At 39.1% G+C, this 18,808-nt stretch overlaps 1 protein-coding gene across 4 annotated transcripts in view; it reads right to left on the bottom strand.

Moving 5' to 3' along the window:
* Window positions 1-18,808, bottom strand: part of ACACA (acetyl-CoA carboxylase alpha) — a 231,396-nt gene that overhangs the window by 168,716 nt on the left and 43,872 nt on the right. For 3 of the 4 annotated variants that reach the window (XM_061177170.1, XM_061177167.1, XM_061177168.1), the window contains 5 exons: window positions 13,781-13,913; window positions 12,325-12,463; window positions 4,066-4,175; window positions 3,007-3,088; window positions 1,914-2,012 (listed from right to left, as the gene is read on the bottom strand). In XM_061177170.1, the coding sequence (XP_061033153.1) occupies window positions 1,914-2,012; window positions 3,007-3,088; window positions 4,066-4,175; window positions 12,325-12,463; window positions 13,781-13,913 (563 nt within the window). The remainder of the gene's footprint in view (window positions 1-1,913; window positions 2,013-3,006; window positions 3,089-4,065; window positions 4,176-12,324; window positions 12,464-13,780; window positions 13,914-18,808) is intronic. The other variant, XM_061177169.1, reaches the window with a different exon arrangement.

The raw sequence follows: 18,808 nt of genomic DNA, 5'->3' as shown, positions 1-18,808 counted from the left end.
ATGCAGCCCCATGGCAGTGAACACGCCGAATCCTAACCACTGGACCACCAGTACCTTCTTTAAAATGGTTTCATATTTATCCAAAATTGAGGGTAGATGGGAGAAAGAAGGATACCATAAAACCCTGATCAGTCCTTGGAGTTAGCAGGATTTATCTATAGCAACACCTGGCCACTTGGGTTCTGGTGCTGGAAAAAGCCAAGAGAGCTAACAAGCAGCAACTTAAAAAAATGCAAGGACATACAAGACAAAACAAACAAACAGAAAAGCACGTCAGACTTCTCACATAAACTCAGCAGGCAAAATACCTTTGATGTGTGTGTTCAGGGCTGCTCCAGGGCCAAAGGTCTGAGAAATAATTCAATCTTTATGAGCTCTTGGAAATGGAAATGGCGGTTTTATTGGCCTCAGCAGAGTCATGATTCCATACTCCCTGAATGTCCCTGTACTCAGCCACAAAGGGAATGGTATAGCCTCTCCATTCAAACAAGAACAAATTCAACGTTTTATTTTAAACTGTTTGACCCAGCCGGTCTGGAGAGGATATTGCAATCCCCGTGGAGAGCCAGAGTAACAAGAGTTCACATCTGTTCTCACTCAAGACAATGGTAGTTCCTATTCGGAAGAGGTTTTAGTGTATATTTGCTCTCTGTGCTTCAGTACCAAAAAAACAGAAGTTCATATTGTTATCAGCTATAATAATTCACAAGGCACTCTTCAAGGGATTCATCAAGAATAAATCATTTTTATAAAAAATTCATCCTTCTGCATGTCTGAAAGAAAGGTTTATTATTGACCTCATTTTTCCACATCAAGGGCAAATGAGAGGTTGAATGGTATTAAACAAGCAAAGCAAATTATCAATAGACTGTGGGCTCAAATCAAGAAAACACTGGCAAAAAAGAATAGAGGGACTTCCCTGGTGGCACAGTGGTTAAGAATCCGCCTGCCAATGCAAGGGACACAGGTTCGATCTCTGGTCCAGGAAGATCCCACATGCCACAGAGCAACTAAGCCTGTGCGCCACAGCTAGTGAACCCATGTGCCACAACTACTGAAGCCCGCGCGCCTAGAGACTGTGCTCCACAACAGGAGAAGCCACCGCAATGAGAAGCCTGCACACTGCAACAAAGAGTAGCCCCCACTCGCCGCAACTAGAGAAAGCCCGTGCACAGCAATGAAGACCCAACGCAGCCAAAAATAAATAAATAAAAGAAATAAATTTATAAAAAAAAGAATAGATACATGTATATATATAACTGAATCACTTTGCTGTACACCTGAAACTAACACAACATTGTTAATCAACCATACTCCAATATAAAATTTTAAAAATAAAGATTAAATAAACAGAAAGAAAGAAAGAAAGAAAAAGAAAGAAAGAAAGAAAGAAAGAAAGAAAGAAAGGAAGAAAGGAAGGAAGGAAGGAAGGAAGGAAGGAAGGAAGGAAGGAAGGAAGGAAGGAAGAAAAAAGAAAATACTGGCAGGCAAACATCTGAGTAGGTGGGTTTTAGCTTTTTCTTAGTGATTCCAGTTACCTCCCAGGCAGGTTCAAAGGCCTATTCCACCTAAGAAGTCCATCTCTGAGGAAGATTCTAGCCTACCCAGAGTAGATCTGAATCCACAGAACCAGATGAGTTTTCTCAGAGTTTCTCCAAATTAAGTCCCAAGATCATTTACATTACAATTTAGCATCTGCATACCTGGTACAAAATTTACATCCTTAAGACGTGATAAAATCATAGGTACAATAATTAAGCCAGGAGATACAAGATACCATTAATTAATGTGTATTCTATTTCTGTCAAATATCCAACGCATTTTAAAGCAGGCTTAAGCCCTGAGGCCACAGTCCCAAATATTCTACTGAGCTTTTCTACACTTTAAGATACAAACAGGAAATAATTTCTTACCACTGCCACTCCATGGAAGAGTTGGGATACCTGCAGTTTGAGCCACTATGGAAGATGCAATCTTATCCCCCAAAGCCCACATGGCCTGGCTTGGAGGACCTGAAAACAAAACAAGGAAAGAACCCTGACTGTAACATTTTGGCCTCGTTTTTGTCCAATGTATTTTGTCTTCCATATAATTATTTTTGTATTTGTCTTGTATCCCCTACAGCACATATCATCAACATCAGAAACTTGATTATGGGGACTACTATGTTTTGGCTCATCTTTGTACCCTTCATAGAACCTAATGTGGTAAATTTTTGCATACAGGGAGAATTCAATATATATAAATATATGCTGAATTAAATTCCTGACAAATGTAACTCGTATTTTATCATCTGTCATGATCCAACTTTACCATATTAACAAAGTCTTTCTTTTTTTATTTTTTAACCAATATCCTGAAGTAAGGACAATAAAGTTTTGGTGTTCAAGTTTAAAATATTATACTCTCCTTGGTCTTAGGGAAACCCAAAAGGAAGATTTATCTTTAATAGGCTTTACAAAGCATAATCATCATTGCAGAGATAGAGACAGAAACACTTTGAGCCATATAACCTCAAATTTTCTCTCTGTATAGGATAGCAGAAAAGTCAGAAGAAACAGCTCTCACTTATAGGAATACAATCTATATGCTTAAATGTGAAAGAAATGATTCATATCTAAGGGCACACTGCCACCGTATCCTAAGTATTCAATTATCTTTTCTATATAAAAATAGGTCCTTTCTCCACATGTTTTCTTAACGTTAACGGCAAAGTTTTTAAAGGCCAGTGTTCTGGAAATCAGAGCCTCCTCCATATCTCATAGAAAAGAATCTGGGGACAAAAAACACAATCAAGATGCAAGATGTAAGAAATGATGAAGGGTTAAAAAAAAAAAAAAAAGAAAGAAAAAGAAATGAAGAAAAGGGTTACTCTGAGAGCTGCTGACTGATGAAAAAATAAGAGCCCAGTGCAAGTTAAACAGAAGAAAAGCAGAATATAGAGAATATGGGCCAAAATGACAGAGAGAAACAGAAAGACAGGAACAGTATGTCAGAAAGCCTTACCCATGAAGGCGATGCCATTTTTCAAAAGAAGTTCTGGGAGCTTGGGATTCTCAGAAGCATGACCCCAGCCAGCCCAAACTGCCTACAAGGGAACACAATATGATTCATTCTTAAAATTCATACTAAAAAGAACGTGATAAACTGCATTACTTTCTACCAAGACTGGTCCTGCTCCATGAGGTACAATAGCTCCACGGCAGCCTAATGCCTAATTCAGCTTCTATGCCTGATTCTTGGCAAACTTTTCACAGAACAACAATAAGCAGTCCATTGTGGTGAAACCTCTGAAGAGGTCAAGAACAGGTTGAAACTGATATTAAGAACCAGCTAGTATTGTTGCTCTTTAGGAAACTCAGTTCATAGCCTTTCAACTAGACTCTATAGAGCCTCTTCTAGAAATGTTGGTTTTCTTCCACTGATTGAAATACTTTGGCCACCCAACTCCACCTTTATATCTAGTGGTTATACTGCCATACAAATCCCGAGTTTTTTTCTCTTTGGGCTTTAAGACACTTACCCTAAACTCCTTAACACAATGTGATAGGGAAGAAACAACCTCCTTCTACACTACCATATTCTGGACTAAGAGTATTCCACTGGAAACAGGCAACTTTTACTTACTAGGAGGTTTGAAGGTGAAATGGATAGAATAATCTCTGAAAGACCCTTACAAACATCTTGTTTGGATTATGTTTACTTTATGTTGGCTCATTCCATTCTTTCCATCTTTCCTTTCCCTGTCTGTTATATCCCATATAAAGGTTTTTACCAATGTTCAACAAAGATGCTTTATATAAAATTAAAAGTTCTTCACTGGCTATCCCCTTGTGCCCAACTGTAAAATGGCTGAATTTGGCAAAGGAAACCCTTCTCAATATCCTGTAATGGCCTATGTGGGAAAAGACTCTAAAAAAGAGTGGATAGATGTATATGTATAACTGATTCACTTTGCTGTACAGCAGAAACTAATACAACATTGCAAATCAACTATACTCCCATAAAAATTTTTTTTTTAAAAAGGCTCAATTTGGATTTCGAGGAGACGCTGGCATCTCTTACTTGTACTGGAATCCTTTTAGCAATATCAAGAATTAATTCCACATTTGCATAGTTGTTGTTGTTTGGTCCTCCTGGCACTGGCACATAGTGATCTGCCATCTTAATGTATTCTGAAAACACAAGCAAATTAACAGAGAACACATGCTTTATTTTCAGAAATGTAACAGCAGAGCAAAAACTGTGTAAAGGACAGGTACCATCATACGTAACCACAGGACAAACTGTATTAATGGGGTAATTCCCAGAACCATTTATTTGGAGGCTCTTTGTTAAGTCACAGTACTAACAGTGGTAATCTCATAGTTAGGAGCTCTTATACTAAAACAGCAGGTCTCAAACTTTTCACCGTGTGACCTTTTCAAAGGGTCTTTATGATCCCTATATAAAGGATGATGTATCTGTCACTTAAGAGGCCCATTATTCTATTCTGAGAAAAAGCTCAGTGACACCTTTTATCTTTAACTTGCACTATATTCTGAGAAAGCCCTTTTCCTGGTATAAAGCTGTGACAGAATGGGGAAACAGGGTAGAGTCTGGAGGGTCTGTAGACTGGCTAAACAGGAAAGGTTAGTTATAGGAGTCTATCAAGTGCTTGAAAAACATTTATCTGGATGGAAAGATACTTTAAAAAGATAACTTCTTTCCCTCCTTACTTTTTTTTTTTTTTTTTTGGCTCAGTATCCCCTTTCAAATCTGTCACCTGATGTTTCTCTCTTCCTTTTCTGGCAGTAATTGTGGCAGAGCAGCTACAATGTGCAGGGACTGTACTAAGCACTTTATATATATTATTTCATTTCATCCTCAATAATCTTATATATAACATGTATTATTCGCACCCAGTTTACAGGGAATTATGGCTTGGAGCAGTTAAATAACTTTCTCAAGGTCCATCTCCACCATATTTATTATGTTTCTTATCTCGTGCTCTTAATTTTTAAAGGTTTTAAGTCCTTCTTTAAAAATTCCACTCAGAGTAAGATATGAGGTCCTAACAGTTTGTTCAAAATAAAAACAGGTATATCATTCTCTCTGATTATGAGGGAAAGCGTGCTGATTTTTTAAAAATTTAGAAAATATATCAGGATGTACTGTTTTTTAAAAGTCAAAATCACCCATTGTCCCACGACTCAGAGATAGTCAGTTCATGCTTTGATATACTAGAAACCATAAACTGCTAACCAATTTAATATATTGTGGATATCTTCCCATACTAACCGAACCACTTTAGACTCTCACTTGCAATGGGGGTGCCAAATTGCTTATACTCTCACCTATATTGGGTATTATCAATTTGAAATTTTGCCAGTCCTATAAATTTTTAAAAATCCCAATCTATTATTGTTTTGGTTTGCATTTCTTTGATTATCATTGGAATTGAATCTCTTTTCATGTGTTTATTGTCCCTTTTTAATTCTTCTTTTATGGACTATCTATTCATGTTCTCTGTTCATTTTCTTTTGAAGGGTGTCTTGTGCTCATATTATAGGTAGAAACTCTGCTGTTAACATGTTTTTCTAGGTTATCGCTTGTCTTTAACTACCACCCACAGAGGTAACCAGATTGCTGTTTTGGTATATGTCATTACACCTTTTTTTTTTCCTCTGACTATACACAATGTACTTTCTTTCTATTATTATATCATGCTATCAGTCTCCTTACAGCCAACTTTTTTCTAAGCAATTGTGATGGACAGACCCATGATCCCAAGTCTCCAGGTATTCATATCTTAAGTTATCCCCTCTCCTTGGGTGTGGGCACAATCTATGACTTGCTTTTAGCCAAGAGAATATGGCAAGGATGAGGAGATGTCACTTCCAAACTAACAGTGCATAAGAATGTAGCCGATCTTACTGGGAGACTTTCCCTTGCTGGCTTTGAGGAAGCAGGCAGTCATTCTGGGGTGGCCCACGTGACAAGGAGCCAAGAGCAGTCTCTAGCCAACAACCAGCAACACAATCAGGTCCTCAGCCCAAACAGAAAACTGAATGCTGCCAACAACCATGTTAGTTTGAAAGCAGATCCATCCCAAGTCAAGCCTCAGATGAGACTGCAGCCCCAGCTGAACGCTGATGGCAGCCTTGTGATAACCTGAAGCAGAAGACCCAGCTACAGAAACTGAGGTAATAGATGTCCATTGTTTTAAGTTGTTAAATTTGTGGTAATAGTGTTACACAGTAATAGATAAACAGTGTAACAATTTGTCAGAATGCATTCTCAGACCAATAAATGTTATCCCGCAAAATTTTTTTATGTTTTTATTGATTTTTTTTAACATCTTTATTAGAGTATAATTGCTTTACAATGGTGTTAGTTTCTGCTTTATAACAAAGTGAATCAGTTATACACGTACATATGTCCCCATATCTCTTCCCTCTTGCGTCTCCCTCCCTCCCACCCTCCCTATCCCAACCCTCTAGGTGGTCACAAAGCACAGAGCTGATTTCCCTGTGCTATGCGGCTGCTTCCCACTAACTACCTATTTTAAGTTTGGTAGTGTATATATGTCCATGCCACTCTCTCACTTTGTCCCAGCTTACCCTACCCCTCCCAGTATCCTCAAGTCCATTCTCTAGTAGGTCTGCGTCTTTATTCCCGTCTTGCCCCTAGGTTCTTCATGACCTTTTTTTTTTTTTTTTTTAGATTCCATATATATGTGTTAGCATACGGTATTTGTTTTTCTCTTTGTGACTTACTTCACTCTGTATGACAGACTCTAGGTCCATCTACCTCACTACAAATAACTCAATTTCGTTTCTTTTTATGGCTGAGTAATATTCCATTGTATATATGTGCCACGTCTTCTTTATCCATTCATCTGTTGATGGACACTTAGGTTGCTTCCATGTTCTGCCTATTGTAAATAGAGCTGCAATGAACATTTTGGTACGTGACTCTTTTTGAATTATGGTTTTCTCAGAGTATATGCCCAGTAGTGGGGTTGCTGGGTCGTATGATAGTTCTATTTTTAGTTTTTTAAGGAACCTCCATACTGTTCTCCATAGTGGCTGTCTCAATTTACATTCCCACCAAGAGTGCAAGAGGGTTCCCTTTTCTCCACACCCTCTCCAGCATTTATTTTTGTACATTTTTTGATGACAGCCATTCTGACCGGTGTGAGATGATATCTCATTGTAGTTTTGATTTGCATTTCTCTAATGATTAATGATGTTGAGCATTCTTTCATGTGTTTGTTGGCAATCTGTATATCTTCTTTGGAGAAATGTCTATTTAGGTCTTCTGCCCATTTTTGGATTGGGTTGTTTGTTTTTCTGATATTGAGCTGCATGAGCTGCTTGTAAATTTTGGAGATTAATCCTTTGTCACTTGCTTCATTTGCAAATATTTTCTCCCATTCTGAGGGTTGTCTTTTCGTCTTGTTTATGGTTTCCTTTGCTGTGCAAAAGCTTTTAAGTTTCATTAGGACCCATTTGTTTATTTTTGTTTTTATTTCCATTTCTCTAGGAGCTGGGTCAAAAAGGATCTTGCTGTGATTTATGTCATAGAGTGTTCTGCCTATGTTTTCCTCTAGGAGTTTGATAGTGTCTGGCCTTACATTTAGGTCTTTAATCCATTTTGAGTTTATTTTTGTGTATGGTGTTAGGGAGTGTTCTAATTTCATTTTTTTACATGTAGCTGTCCAGTTTTCCCGGCACCACTTATTGAAGAGGCTGTCTTTTCTCCATTGTATATTCTTGCCTCCTTTATCAAAGACAAGGTGACCATATGTGCATGGGTTTATCTCTGGGCTTTCTATCCTGTTCCATTGATCTATATTTCTGTTTTTGTGCCAGTACCATACTGTCTTGATTACTGTAGCTTTGTAGTATAGTCTGAAGTCAGGGAGCCTGATTCCTCCAGCTCCCTTTTTCTTTCTCAAAATTGCTTTGGCTATTTGGGGTCTTTTGTGTTTCCATACAAATTGTGAAATATTTTGTTCTAGTTTTGTGAAAAATGCCAGTGGTAGTTTGATAGGGATTGAATTGAATCTGTAGATTGCTTTGGGTAGTATAGTCATTTTCACCATGTTGATTCTTCCAATCCAAGAACATGGTATATCTCTCCATCTGTTTGTATCATCTTTAATTTTTTCATAAGTGTCTTATAGTTTTCTGCGTACAGGTCTTTTGTCTCCCTAGGTAGGTTTATTCCTAGGTATTTTATTCTTTTTGTTGCAGTGGTAAATGGGAGTGTTTCCTTAATTTCTCTTTCCCATTTTTCATCATTAGTGTATAGGAATGCAAGAGATTTCTGTGCATTAATTTTGCATCCTGCTATTTTACCAAATTCATTGATTAGCTCTAGTAGTTTTCTGGTAGAGTCTTTAGGATTCTCTATGTATAGTATCATGTCATCTGCAAACAATGACAGCTTTACTTCTTCTTTTCTGATTTGGATTCCTTTTATTTCTTTTTCTTCTCTGATTGCTGTGGCTAAAACTTCCAAAACTGTGTTGAATAATAGTGGTGAGAGTGGTCAACCTTGTTTTGTTCCTGATCTTAGTGGATACGGTTTCAGTTTTTCACCATTGAGAATGATGTTGGCTGTGGGTTTGTCATATATGGCCTTTATTATGTTGAGGTTAGTTCCCTCTATGCCTACTTTCTGGAGAGTTTTTATCACAAATCGGTGTTGAATTTTGTTGAAAGCTTTTTCTGCATCTATAGAGATGATCATAGAGGCCGGTGTGACATTGCACCAGCCTGAGGCGTGCCGTGTGTTCTCCTGGGGAAGTTGTCCCTGCCAGTGGCGGGCTGCACAGGCTCCCAGGAGGGAAGGTGTGGAGAGTGACCTGTGCTTGCACACAGGCTTCTTGGTGGTGGCAGCAGCAGCCTTAGAGTCTCATGCCCGTCTCTGGGGTCCGTGCTGATAGCCACGGCTCGCGCCCGTCTCTGGAGCTCCTTTAAGCGGTGCTCTTAATCCCCTCTCCTAGGGCACCAGGAAACAAAGAGGCAAGAAAAAGTCTTTTGCCTCTTCAGCAGTTCCAGACCTTTTCCCGGACTCCCTCCCAGCTAGCTGTGGTGCACTAGCCCCCTTCAGGCTGTGTTCACGCAGCCAACCCCAGGCCTCTCCCCGGGATCTGACTTCCGAAGCCGGAGCCTCAGCTCCCAGCCCCCGCCCGCCCCGGCGGGTGAGCAGACAAGCCTCTCGGGCTGGTGAGTGCTGGTCGGCACCGAGCCTCTGTGTGGGAATCTCTCCGCTTTGCCCTCCACACCCCTGTTGCTGCGCTCTCCTCCGTGGCTCCGAAGCTTCCCCCCTCCGCCACCGCAGTCTCCGCCCGCGAAGGGGCTTCCTAGTGTGTGGAAACCTTTCCTCCTTCACAGCTACCTCCCAGAGGTGCAGGTCCCATCTCTATTCTTTTGTCTCTGTTTTTTCTTTTTTCTTTTGCCTTACCCAGGTACGTGGGGAGTTTCTTGCCTTTTGGGAGGTCTGAGATCTTCTGCCAGCGTTCAGTAGGTGTTCTGTAGGGGTTGTTCCACATGTAGATGTATTTCTGATGTATTTGTGGGGAAGAAGGTGATCTCCACATTTTACTCTTCTGCCATCTTGAAGCTCCTCCCCACAAAATATTTTTTAATGGGTGCATGGTATTTCATAGAATTGGTGTAACAGATTTTACGTAACTAATCACTAATGGTGGACACTTAAGTTATTCCTGGTTTCTTGTTATTTTAAATAACACTGCAATGAATATCCCTGTATGAACGTTTTTGCCCCATTACTGATTTTTGTTCCTCAGAATAAATACCAGGAAATAGAATTTCTTAGTCAAAAGATATGAGTACTTTTGTCCACTGGTGCTCATGATCCCATCCTCTTCCATCTCCTCTAGCTCTCTTGTGTACTGCTACCCCCTGGCCCCCACCCCTGCCCTTGGCTCCTTCCTCTCAGAAACATTCCTAAGTCTCTTCCATTCTGAAAAATAAAAATTCTCTCTTGACCCCAAATTTCTCTTTAGTTACTGCCTTTTCTTTTTCCCTTCTCATCCAAAATTCTCAAAAAACTTGTCCACATTGGCTGCCTCCATGTCCCATCCCATTCATTCCTTATCTTCCTATATTAGTCTGCATACTCACATTGTTCCACTGAAACTTTTCCTGCAAAGGTTACCAATGATTCCCTAATTGCTAGACAGATTTTGATTCCTATTTTATTGGACTACTGACACCTTTGAGCCTTCCTTATTGAAATTCTCTTTTCTCATTGCTTTTCTCTTCTGTTTCTTCTATTTCTCTGACCATTTCTTCTCCACATTGTTTATGGGCCTATCTTCCTGAGTCTATCCCTAAATTTTAGCCTTCTGTAAAATTTCATCCTTAACCCTCTTCTCTTCATTTTCTATCTGATCTTTCAGGAGGTAGTGTTAACTATCACATATTTGCCAATAATGTACACTCTTAATCTCTAGTTCTCATTATTTCTAAGTTCTAGAAGGATATATTCAATTTTTTGTAGGATTTCTAGAATCTGCTTGTATCACATGTACTCCAAACCTAATCTGTCTCCCCACCAAAAAAACCCCCACCTTGCTCTTATTACTATATTATCTATTATTTTGCTTTTGTTGATGGTGCTAACATGAAAAACAAGACCATCCTTGACAAATATTAGATCATGTCTTGTACTTTAACAAGCCACTTGCAGTTTCCAGAAACCACTGTGTCACACCTTCAAACATTTGCATATACGTTCTTTCTGCCTGTAATACCTTTGTCTTCCCCTTAGTTGCTTCACTAACTCTTACTCATTCTTGGCTAGATAAAAACCATTTCGGAAAGCTCTCTTAACCCTGTTAACCCCTCTTAACCCTTAACCGAAGAGCAGGGGCCAGAGTTACGATGTCTCATCTCTTGTGTTCCATGTACCCTGTGCATATTTCTATTATAGCACTTACCTCACTGTATTGAAATTATTTGTTTCCTAGAGCAAGATCATATCTTATTAAACTGTGGGTCTCCATGTTCATTGAGTGAATGAATAAATGAATTAATAGGAGCACCAAGGAGAAACAAGGAAAAAGAAATCATGCAAGGTATTTTACATTTATTATACACAATTTCATCTTTACAACTATCCAGTAAAATAGACATGATTTTCCTTTCACATATACGAAACTGCAGCTGAGAGGTGTTGAAGGGTCAATCTAAATGATTTCATATAATAACATCTATTTTCCAATAAATTGGTGCCTTCTTCATTTCTAAAGATAATATAATAACCCTTACTACTTAGGAATAGTCTTAATATCATTGTCTCAATATAGAGAGTACATATAAAGACCAAAATAGCTTTAAAAAGACAGCTCTTTAAAGAGCTAATGTTGGACTTCCCTGGTGGTGCAGTGGTTAATAATCCGCCTGCCAATGCGGGGGACACGGGTTTGAGCCCTGGTCCAGGAAGATCCCACATGCCATGGAGCAAATAAGCCCATGTGCCATGACTACTGAGCCTGCGCTCTAGAGCCTGCGAGCCACAACTACTGAGCCCACGTGCCACAACTACTGAAGCCCACACGCCTAGAGCCTGTGCTCCACAACAAGGGAAGCCACCGCAATGAGAAGCCCGCGCACCGCAATGAAGAGTAGCCCCCGCTCTCTGCAACTAGAGAAAGCCCGCATGCAGCAACGAAGACCCAATGCAGCCAAAAATAAATAAATAAATAAATTTATTTTAAAAAATTTAAAAAAATAAAGAGCTAATGTTATCTGTGGGTACTCTGTCTTAGAGATTATACTTTAGTGATAAAAAGTATGACGAGGAAGGACTAGCCACAACCTCTCAGCTACACCAATAGTCCTTATCTACCTCTCTCAGATGGAAAACCATCTAAGCAGAGAGAATATGCCAAAGAGCCTGCAGAGTGAAACCTATTTGGGTCCCAAGAGGTCTCCCCCTCCCAGGAGGAGGGAAAAAACAATCTTAACCTTAAAATTCTCTAAAATTCAATGTAACTCATAAGGGAAATAGCATTTCCTTCCAAACGTTTCTACTGACACATGCTAAAGAATGTGGTTTAGCAAATTACACTGAAAACCCATATCAACACTTTGGTTAAATTTCTACCTATTTTTACTTAGAACACAGGCGTCTACATTGAGGTTAAATATAATACAATCCTTGTCTACGCCTACTATTGACACTTTTTAAAAGAGAAATCCTTGGGTTTGGGAATCTCCCTGAGTTAACATTCTTCTCCTTAAAGGCTGTGCCATTCAATGTTTTATGCTTGAGGATGATGCTTTCTTAATGTTCATAACTTACCTGCATTGGCTTTCAGGTCTTCAGGTGTGACCATGACAACAAATCGGATTGCACGTTCGTTTCGAAACATCTCATAAGACCACCGGCGGATAGACCGCATGCATTTCACTGCTGCAATGCCATTGTTGGCAATGAGAACCTGGGACAGTGGGAACATGGGAATTGGAGAGAGGTAGAAAAGACAGGCAAAGACAGAGGAAAAGAGATGAAATCACTTTTGTAGATCTTCCTCTGAAAAGCCAGAGTTTCAACTAGGAATTTGGATTGTTGGTCTAGGCAGTTAGGAACCAACTCCCACATGATCAAGGGATATTTTAAGATGTTAGCTAAGCAAATACTTCAATATGTGCCAGCTAAAACTTACTCCTTTCTAACTTCATTTCTTGAAGGGAAAAATCAGTTACTCAAATCTTATGAGTTTGTGAATTATTCTACCATACCTACTCTTAGGGAATAGAAGAAACAAACGTCAGGGGGAAGATGGATATAAATAAGGCTGGGGGAAGATTCAACAGTGTAGTGTCATGCACTATTCTCTGTTGTAGTGAAACAAGGCACAGAGTCCTGAACATGTATAAGAACGCCTACACTAACCACCACCTCTCTCCAGAATGCTGAATCCAAATGCCTTAGAATTGTACAGACTGCCCCAGAAAGAACGGTCACAAGAAAAAGAGTAGAAGGATCAATGATCCTGAGACTACTCTGTTAAACAAACCTTTCACCTCGTTGCCTGTCTTGCAATCATCACCCCGAGGATAACATAGGTTGGGAGACACGTAATCTCTCCTCATTGGAAGACTAACAGGAGTGTACCGCTAAAGCAACACTTTTAGGACAGAGAATATAGGTCCCCATCCTTTAATCTTTTAATCACTGCAAGCTATTTCAACCAAGTCATCCTCTCAGCTCCAATATGGTTTAGATAAAAGTGACACAGAGTAACTCACAACATTTCAAAACACCTGTAATCTCTTTAAGTATTTCATGTGGTATATTCCCTCTAAACATCTCAAATTCCTGGAGGAACCCAGTAGGTTACACTGTATCAAACTTGTTGAAGCCTTCTGTTCTGAAACTCTCTCCACTCCCTTAGCTCTAAACCCAATGTTATGAAATGTTACCTCCTCACCACCACCCCACAAGCTAATCAATTTCTCATAACCTCTCAGATCAGTGCAACTCAACCCCATAAAAACTGCAAGATCTTTCTAAAAGCACTTTATGGGCGCTGCCTCATCTTCTTACTTAGTTATGACTAAATTGTCAATGGTAAATACATATTACAGAAAATAGTGAAATTATTTAATAGGATGCTAGGGAGGCAGAAAGGATAATTCTGCAGTCTCAGAAATTCAATTTGAATATCGGTTTTGAGCAAATCTAGACAACAAATCTAGGCATTAAATCTCATGTACTTTTGAAAAAATAGCAGGTTTAGCAGGTTAGAACTTACCTTTTCAATCACTTTATTCCCACCAAAACGAGTAACAAATTCTGCTGGAGAAGCTACAGTGAAATCTCGCTGTGAGTCTATTTTCTTTCGGTCTCGACCTTGCTTTACTAGGTGCAAACCAGACATGCTGGACCTGTAAAAATAGAGAAATCATGAAAGTCTACAGATAAGATTTCTTCACATCATTTATCTCCCCTGGAGACCTGCTTTTCACTATCGGACTTATAAGAGCACTTCCAATTGCACCCTTGTGAAGACTGCATGGTGGCAGACCACATAGTCTCTATATAGAAGAGAAAAAAGAAAATGATCTTTGCTTGTGGAAATTTAAGAAAAAAAATAAGTGTTCCTGAATAATAAAAGACAATATTAAGGTTTACCAACAGATGCCATCATAAAGAGATAGGCAAAGAACAGACTAAAATGCGATGGTATAAATAACAGACTCAGAGTGACTGTTAAAACTTAAAAAAATAACCCACAACAGTTAGCAAACCTGTTTCTGGATTATGATTCTGACACACAGATGACCTTCACCTCTGTATCTCTAACCTCCATTTTTCTTATGAGCTGTAACTCCACATTTTTAACTGCCTACTAAATGTTTTACTTGGATATTCCATAGACGTTTCAAAATCAACAACTCCAAAAACAATTTATTTACCAGGCATTTACAAGGCAATTTATTTATAAACCATATTTCATTGACCTTAAGATAACACTTTTTTTTTTTAGCTTTTTAAAATCTCTGAAATTGGTATGTATCTTACAACTGATGGTGTGCTTTATTTAATTGGCAGAATTTTTTTTCTCAGTGGTACATTCAATAATGGTGCCTCTAACCATCAATGGTGTTTTAGATTAGATAGTGGTGGAAACAGCACAGGCCTGCTTTAAATTCCAGATCTTCACCGAATAACTTAAACTTGCTAAGCTTCACTTTTCTCTTTGTAAATATGTATGGTATTCACTGTTCTAGGTTTTTAGCTGTTGTCTCTCAGCTCCAAGCCCACCCTTTTACGCTCTGCTCTATGACAACAGGGCTTAACACCATGCAAACTTGTTTGATTCCGCCAATAGGAAGGCAGAAGGGTTTAAAAAAAAAAAAGAGAGAGAGAGAGAAAGGGATTTTCTTATTTTCCAGCTATTATCAGCATTGATCCACAGGAAAAGAGAGTTAATTCCAGTCTCTAGCATCTTTCAGCATTCCCAGGAACAGCAGTGATGCATTCCCTTCGAAGGACCAGGAGCAGTGGGTTGTGGCCCCTTGGCTGTCAGAGTACCAGCCCTGCCATGCTCACTCATCCTCTGGGCTACCGGTCTGGGCCTATCAATCACCTGTCAGGCCAGGCCTCCTCCTCAGGGATCTGAGCACCAGCTACTCAAAGCTTACTCCCAGAGGTCCAAGCACCAGCCCCTCTCCAAGCACCTTGGGCCCTCTCCGAGCTTGTAGGTTCTGGGAATACTACCTCTTCCCTAGGGGTGGTAGCTGCTTCCTGCACATATTAACCTTGGGTTACCTCAGCATGTCTTTTTTGTTCTTTTATTCTTCTAACACCCAAGTAACCAATTCTCACAATTGAATGTCTTTTGTTTATAATACCTAATGCAGTTTCTCTTTCCCTGACTGGACCTTGACTCATAGCACTGATAGACCTTCTGAAAGGGTGTTTTGAGGATTAAATGAGATAATGGATATAGTAAATAAAATCCTTTATACACTATTTAACAGACAGCTGCTTTCTTCTATTTCTATCTTTTCTTCCTTTCTCCTACACTCTAACCTTGCACTCAAGTAATTTCTCTCTTCAAAATAAAAGAGTATGATTAAAATCTTCCCACAAAGAAATACCAGGTCCAGATGGTTTTATTTTTATTTTATTTATTTATTTATTTACTTACTTACTTATTTACTTATTTATTTATTTTTGGCTGCGTTGGGTCTTTGTTGCTGTGCGCAGGCTTTCTCTAGTTGCAGCGAATGGGGTTTACTCTGTTGGGGTGCGCAGGCTTCTCATTGCGGTGGCTTCTCTTTTTGTGGAGCATGGGCTCTAGGCCCGTGGGCTTCAGGAGCTGTGGCTCGAAGGTTCTAGAGCGCAGGCTCAGTAGTTGTGGCGCACGGGCTTAGTTGCTCCGCAGCATGTGGGATCTTCCAGACCAGGGCTCGAACCCATGTCTCCTGCATTGGCAGGTGGATTCTTAACCACTGTGCCACCAGGGAAGCCCCAGATGGTTTTAAAAGACAAGTTCTACTGAACTTTCAAGGATTGTAGCCTACCAAACTTCCAGACAGTAGAAAAAGAAGTAAAACTTCCCAGTTAGAGTAATACTGATACCAGAACCAGACAAAGATGTTACATGAAAGGGAAGTCCAGGGGCGCTTTACTCATGACCACAGTTGCAGAATTCCTAAAGACGATATTCTAAATAGGTGTTGGGTCAAGGATGGGCAAAATATAAGTTAAAAAATATGTTACTCCACAACCAACTTGAGTTTGTCCCAGGTAAGCAAGGATGGTTTAATTTTAGAAAATCCATAAATGTAAGACTGTTAGATTTCCTAGCAAGTGCAATAAAATAAAAAAATTAATAAGTAAATTAGAGACCTGAGGACTGCCAAGGAGGAAGTTAAATTATATTTATTTGTGAATGATGTAATTTACATAGAAAACAAAAGATTCTGCAAATTATTAGAAATAATAGGAGGCCTTAGTCAAGTGTCTAGATATATGATTAATATATAAGAAGCTCCCAAATATTATATATAGATCATAAAATTAAAAACAGATCATAAAGTTAAAAACTAAAATATACATACTTTTAAGACATACATATAGATACAATAAAACTATGTAAACAGAGAAACAAAATATGATGAACATGTGATTAAGGGAAATGACTACCTGGGTGGGGAAAGCAGGGAGAAGGTTTATGGAGGAGAGACCATATGCTTAGAAAGATGTAGGTGACGGCCAAAGATCAACCTTTGTTTAAGTGGTGGGTTTTCAAATTCTTTTTTACACTATTTTTAAAATTACTAAATAAGTAACCAAATAAATAAATAATAGTGGGTTACACATGGACAAATGAGTGTGTCTTGAACCAAAAATTATGATTATATAATTCTATACACCTGAGATTAAACACACACACACACACACACACACACACACACACACACTCCCTAGAGATCAACTTTCAGTTTCTTAGGGAGAAAGAGACAGAGAAGATATAAACCTAGGATAAATAAGGAGATGCCTGAGTATAAGACAAAAAGGGAAGCAAAATCTTTATCGATAAAATTAAGGTGGGGAAGGGATTGGTCATACGGTTTAATCAATAGTTTAGAGATAACAAAGGAGTGCCCTGAGGGTCACTTGTAATCAAAGAGGGGAGAAAAACAGAAATATACCTTACTTTTAATGATGGGATGAGGACTTCCCTCGTGGAACAGTGGTTAAGAATCTGCCTGCCAATGCAGGGGACACAGGTTCGAGCCCTGGTCTGGGAAGATCCCACGTGCTGAGGAGCAACTAAGCCTATGCGCCACAACTACTGAGCCTGCGCTCTAGAGCCTGTGAGCCACAACTACTGAGCCTGCGTGCCACAACTACTGAAGCCCGCATGCCTAGAGCCCGTGCTCCACAACAAGAGAAGCCACCGCAATGAGAAGCCCGCGCACCGCAACAAAGAGTAGCCCCCTCTCACCGCAACTAGAGAAAGCCTGCATGCAACAACAAAGACCCAATCCAGCCAAAAATAAATAAATAAATTTATTTTAAAAAAAGATTAAAAAAAAAAAAAGATGGGATCCTTCATATAGCCATGTTCAGAAGTTAGGCACCATGCTAAAAACAAGAGGATCAAGTGGAAAGATAGAAAAGATCTCAAAATCTTTACTTCTCACCTAGCTTTTCTCAGTAAGCTACCAGAGAATGTTGTCTTCCCAAAAGATGAAGTAAACCAAGAAAAAGGAAGACAAGGAATGCAAGAAATAGAGGATCCAACACAGAAGAGAAGGGAATTCTCTAGATGATTGTTCAAATTGGAGGACAGACTGCTCCAGGAGGGATGTCTCCTTGAAAAAAATGGACAGATCACCTATTGTATTTAACCACAGAAAAACAAAATAAAACTGTGTATGTGTGTGTAATAAATATATATATGTGTGTGTGTGTGTGTGTATTCTGTTTGTATATATGTTTGTTTTACATATATAAAACAATAAACCAAAGTTATATATATTTATTATATTTATACATATATAAATCATTTTATTGTATATATATTAAAATACACAAAATATATAATATATAAGTATATATTATATATAAAACAATATATAATATGTATATGTAAAATATACCATTTGCTTTTTACTTATTTGACTCTCAGTGGAAGATTTGCTTGGTTTACCCCCCAAAGGGTGGAAGAGGTCAAGTAAAAAGGAAAAGGAAAGGATGACTGTTTTAAAGACACATTTTGCCAAATCAGTGTTTTTCATTTGTTTCTATATTTTCCAGGGTCTATTTAATTTTCGGGTAATTTTTATCAAAATAAAACCTCCAGATTGCAAAAACAAGCAAGCGACCCTTAATGACTGCCATCCAGCAAATCATTCAGGTCTTTTATGTCGACCCTCTGCTGGAGAGGCACAGACCTGCAAGAGGTCTGAAGAAGGCCAAGAAGGCCTGACTCATTTCCTCCTCAGCTTGAGTTCTAACAGCAGGAAGAAGAAAGATTCGGGATAGGAGAGCTTGCACCCTCAACACCTCCAGTCTGGCTGCCTACTGTCACACGCCAGGACAATGGCAGCAGCCACCTTTCCTGGTCCAAGAGACATAGTCTAAAAAAGTTTTCTGCAAAACTACCTTCCACAGGATGCTACCTACTACACAGAATTGGTATTTTCCTTCAAAATAGATGAAGAGACTTCACTCTTAAAAAACCAGCCAAGAATAGTGAGCAATTTTGGCACAGACTAAGTGAGATTCCTTAACGAAAGACCAGCACACAGCAAGGTCTGTG

The sequence above is a fragment of the Eubalaena glacialis genome, chromosome 19 (genome assembly GCF_028564815.1).
Source record: "Eubalaena glacialis isolate mEubGla1 chromosome 19, mEubGla1.1.hap2.+ XY, whole genome shotgun sequence".
In the NCBI taxonomy this organism is placed as follows: Eukaryota; Metazoa; Chordata; class Mammalia; order Artiodactyla; family Balaenidae; genus Eubalaena; species Eubalaena glacialis.
This window is presented reverse-complemented; position numbering and strand designations above follow the sequence as displayed.